The sequence below is a fragment of the Sinocyclocheilus rhinocerous genome, unplaced genomic scaffold (genome assembly GCF_001515625.1).
Source record: "Sinocyclocheilus rhinocerous isolate Xijiao unplaced genomic scaffold, SAMN03320098_v1.1 scaffold932, whole genome shotgun sequence".
Lineage (NCBI taxonomy): Eukaryota > Metazoa > Chordata > Actinopteri > Cypriniformes > Cyprinidae > Sinocyclocheilus > Sinocyclocheilus rhinocerous.
Window position 1 is genome coordinate 4,706 of NW_015638991.1, and position 5,379 is coordinate 10,084.

Sequence of the window (5,379 nt, forward strand, 5' to 3'; positions counted from 1 at the left end):
AAAAAAAGCGACTTTACAGTCTGGAAATACTTTAGGCTATAGCAAATTATTTCTCGGACCCCCTATTACTTTAAGAACCGCTGTCTACACAGAAGAAAGACCTGTCTAGACTCTGCCCCGGTACGAGTTGTGTCGAGCTATTCATTTGACTGTTTGTTTGATGAAAAAAAAGATTAAATGTAGTTGCAATAAATGCGTTAAGAATCCGTACAACTGCAGCAGTGGAGGACTATTATTCTGCTGCGTGATACTGCAGAAGAACTGATGATGGCACGGTTTGATCTTCGGCTGACCAATCAGCAGAAAGGGGCGTTTAATTCCCACGTGTAGAAATCGAATATTCAAGCTGTTTATTCATTTTTCCACCCATGAACGAAGAACGAAAAATGAAAATTTAAGCTGAATTCTTGTTACTGTTTTTTTGGGAAAAAACCAAAAAACCAAAAAGGAGCCGTTTTCTCATTTTTCTACTTTCAATATTAAATCAAAAAACGAATGATCGAATGATACACGGATTCCGGTAATCCCATATTTTGGAATTTTATATTATGAAACGATTTAATTTTCAAAAATGTTTTGGACAATGTCTTTTTTAAAACAGTGTGGACACATAAAAAAACACACCAGACGACAAGGATGTTTTAGACTCCATGTTGGAAGACCAGGAAAATAAATACACTTTTGTTTCTTTCATTGAAAAACTATTTACACAGTAGAAAGCACAAGTATCATATAGAAGTGTGTACATGTGAGCATGTATATGTGTGCATACATATGTTGGTGTATGTGTAAGAGAGATGTTACTTGTGGAAATTTCCTTTCACTTTTTTGCCATATTTATACATTAAACATTAATTTTTGTACATATAAGACAGTTTTGCATATTGTCCTTGGTAAACGAAATCCTGGAACAGGCCTGAGATCTTCATATGGTTTTGCTGGGAACTTGCTGGTGCTCCTCTTATAAGCAAATGAGGAGCAGTCAGATGTGTGACTGTGTGTGTCTATGTGTGTGTGTGTGTGTGTGTGTGTGTGTAATAGGACTCTAGTGGCAGCCACACGCTCTGACCACCATGTTGCGGTATTTCTTCAGGATGACATTGGAGCTGTCGTCGAAATACAGGACGGAGATGGCGTGGAGTTGTGTAGGGGCGCAACATGGTTTTGGAACCGTTTCAGGGTTGATGAAGTGAACCTGAGAAAAAAATACAAAGGTCAAAATTGAAGGTCTAAAGAAAAGTACTTTAATTACAGTAGATGTTAGTTTTATGAATGCCAATATTACTTTTAAATGATGAAAGATGAAAGGATAGTATGAACCTATTGGACATTCATACTAATTGTGAATATGAGATTGATCTGAAGAATGAATGCTGTATCAGATGCAGGTAATCACAATTTCTCAGTCAATCTCTCTCTCATAATACTCCACTATACATAATACACCGCTTTTAATACAGTAATACAATATGCTTTTAATGAAGCAACTCAACGTTCCTTCGTTACTAGTTCTAAAGTGATGTTTTGGAATTAGTAACGGAGGCTTGGGTTTAGCTGTTAAACTATCAACTTTAGATTTGAATCCATGGCGTAAGGAAGTAGTTCACAAAAAAGAGTGCCTTTAAAGACACCCCGTTGTTAATTTTTTATGTATTTACACACTCGTGCCGTCGAACTGTATATCGGCACACTGTGATTACCTACAGCCCAATCACAGCCGTGCCGATATTCAGCCATATCTCACGTCTACTCGTGTGATATTGCTCATATGCACACACACAGTAGCTATATACAGTAACTGTATACACTACCATTCAATCTAATGCTCACAAAGGCTGCATTAATTTGATCAAAAATACACAAAATGATTCCTATTAAACTATTCCTGTTAAGCAAAGCTGAATTTTCAGCATCATTACACCAGTATAACGTGATCCTTCCTAAATCTAATTCTAATATGTTGATATGCTCAAGAAACATTAATAAATTTGAAATAAAAATATTTTATAACATTATGAATGCCTTTACTGCCACTTTTGATTAATGCACGTTGCTGAATAAAAGTATAAAATAAAATAAAATAATAAAATAAAATAATGCAAGATACAGCTTTAGAAATATTTGTGATTGGCAGCTGTGGTAAAAAAGTACAAGACTTACCAAAGTCTGTACAATGGCGTGGTTTGTGGCGTTCATGTAGGAATTGAGAGGAAAGGCACATTCTCCCATACAGTAATATGCAGCGTATCCTTCAGGAGCTATAATCCAATCCTGAAAGATGGACAGAGCACAAATCTGTTAGCATGACAACCACCTTCAGTCATAAAGCTTGAGCTAGATCTTTCCCAAACAGATGGTCTTCAATTTCATAATGCATTCTGCACGTCAGATCACTCCGATAAAGCATAATCGTATTCTGCACTCGTGTTAAAGTATGTGTAAAATGTTATGATTCAAAAGGGAATTTGAGGGTAATATAAACCCACATGCTAGAGCCAGGGTCTCAGAGTCCTCGCCAGCTGCTCTGAGTGAGTGTTTATGTGCTATGATCCAGTAGGAGAGACAGATATGCTACAGGTGGCAAGACTATGGGTGTGTAAACAGAAACGAGGCTCTCCTATCTCTGCTTGACTGCTGGTGCTCGTACTCTTGAGGTAATGCAGCCTAATGGACAGACTGACTTGAGCTACACAGACTCATAAAATGGTTTGAGCCATAAACACAGTGAGAGATAAAGTGGAATGTCAAGTGAGAAAGAGAAGGAAGAGCTAATGAAAAAAAAAATCAGGTTAAACCTGATTAAGACCATCAAGCTGGTTTTTGAAATATTTTAGCTGGTTTGTTGTTGGTTCTGGGCTGGTGGTTTATTCGTCCTAAGCAGATTGACTGAACCTGCCACTGCCAATACATCCATGACATGCTGCTGTAAGCATGTAGAAATACTGCTGCTGCACATATAACATACTGTATATGAAATAACCCCCATATATAGCATACATGAAATTACCCCATAGCAGATCTATACAGGTGGAGCTGGGGAAGTGGAGGGTTTCTGAAGCACGCTGCCACTGCTACAGCAAGCACTAGCTGAGTATTTGAATGTTGAACAGCAAGATCACTGGCTACTGATGCGAAAAAAATCAATCAGCTGCACTGTGTGAATGATGATGTAATTATATCAGATTGAGTTAGAAAATATTGGCCTGCGCCATCTAGAGTTTCATGACAAAACTTCGTATATATGAGGGGAAATTATTTTTTAAAAAGCAGAAAATAAGAATGAGAGAGATGACTAACAAAAAAAGAGAGATGAGAGAAGAGAGAGATGAAGGGGTGAAGAATAACACACCTGCCATCCAAGGTCTCGAAAACTAACGTACAACTCATGTTTCTTACAGGCCTGCTTCTGATCCGCACTGCTGTTCTCTAAAAACAAAAAGAGAGAGAGATTTGCTGTATAGAAACCTTTTACAGAAATGATAATCCCTTGTGATGATGTTTAAAACTCAATGAAATCAAAAGTTTGCATGACAAGATCTATGTCTGTTAGTTTTAAAGTCATCTATATGCAAGTGCAGTGATCTTCCAACAATAATTTGATTAAAAAACGAAAAAAGAAAAAAAAAAACTATGCTAGTGTCCTCCTACTGTTGAGTGTAGACAAAATATACGTTTAGCAGATATGCGCATTTCAAATGAAGTCATCTTGTCCAGGAGTGTATATAAAATTATTAGAATAAATAATTATTATGATTATTTGTGATTAAATACTTTTTAATATTATAATATATTACTTTATATATTAATATTATAATATAATACTTTTTAATATTATAATATTAATTTAGAATTAAACATTTTGATTGTTTTTTAATAAATATTCTCTAAAATGAGAACGTTCCCTTCTCCTAATACCACCTGTCTGTCACCAACTGGCAATAGCAAGTTGCAAATCATGGCTCATGGCTGTGACATAAACAAAAGGCTATTTGATATTTTAACAATATGGGATGTATAGTCCATGTGCTGGTGACATGCTGTCGTTGCTCTTAGAAGAATGTTTTACACAGACATTTTCTGCTCAAACAGTATTTCAGATATGGGCACTGTCTGACTTTTAAAATATGTGAAGGGGTGTTGAAGCTAATTCTATACTGTGAGTGACAAGGAGAAATATGAGGAACAGGTCATTGAAGTCGCCTGGAATCCTTATAACCTCATACCTAAGCAGAACATCGACCCAGATTCATTTAATATCCATTTAACACTGTAATGCTATTACTGTGTAAAATGACCTGCAGAGAATTACACAGTAATAGGAACCACATGAACACACACACTGACGCACACACATTTTAGCTGTGGTTTGCCTTTGCCTTAAAGGGACAGTTCACCTTAAAATGAAAATTCAGTCATTGTTTACTCATATCATGTTGGGTCCAAGCCTGCATGCTGTTAAGTTTTTCTTAGACGGTTTAATTGTCTTCTTTGGACTTTTTAACTGATCTTGAGCTGTGATAATTCTTAATAATTTGAGATTTTGCGTTTTATTTGCATGGAAAATATGACAGTATGCAGGTTTAGAATCACATGAGGGTAAGTAAATACTAAACGAAATTTACATTTTTGGGAGAGCTATCCTGTTAAAACTCTGACCTCACTTTTATGTCAGAGTAACCCTTTCAGTTTTGGTTAATGATAAAATAATCTATTGATGAAATAATCTATTGACAGCCCTTGTGAAAAAGAAGTACACTTTATCATACTTTAAGACGAGTACTTATTTTGGAAATTTTATATTTAAGTGTGAACTGAATGTAATGTTTTCAGACACTTGTGATTTGTGATTAAAAGAAAATTTATTATAGCTTAAATTTATATTAAATGTAATTAGTTAAACGTAGGAGTGTTTTTATTGACCCACTTAAGTGCATATATATAAAATATATGTACATATATATACTGTATATATATATATATATACAGTGTATGTATATATACAGGTGCATCTCAATAAATTAGAATGTCGTGGAAAAGTTCATTTATTTCAGTAATTCAAGCTTTGGCGAGTATATGAAACTGTGTGAGTCGCCAGATGGCCAGTAACATTTTTATAAATTCTAATGTTGTGAGAACATAAACGGGAACAAATGTGAACAACGCTCTGTACAATTGACGGGTCAGTGCTGCTTCATCACAAAAGTTTAAGCCTTTGCAATGTAAATATTCAAGAGCTAGAACACATGAAAGGACACGCGTTACTTGCGCTGAGTGGGAAGTTAAAACATCTGAAGCCCAGGCCTGAAAGCCGCGTCTTGAGCTCTGCTTCCTTCCTGTGTTTGAACGGACAAATTCACACAAAATTATGTCAAAAATGCC

General features: G+C 35.6%; 1 protein-coding gene across 1 annotated transcript in view; it reads right to left on the reverse strand.

Moving 5' to 3' along the window:
• Positions 1-644: 644 nt before the first annotated feature.
• Positions 645-5,379, reverse strand: part of LOC107750885 (bone morphogenetic protein 7-like) — a 56,304-nt gene continuing 51,569 nt past the window's right edge. Inside the window, exons 5-7 of the mRNA XM_016566448.1 lie at positions 3,350-3,426; positions 2,161-2,271; positions 645-1,195 (exon numbers count right to left, since the gene is read on the reverse strand). Coding sequence (XP_016421934.1) covers positions 1,046-1,195; positions 2,161-2,271; positions 3,350-3,426 — 338 coding nt within the window. The 3' untranslated portion in view covers positions 645-1,045. The remainder of the gene's footprint in view (positions 1,196-2,160; positions 2,272-3,349; positions 3,427-5,379) is intronic.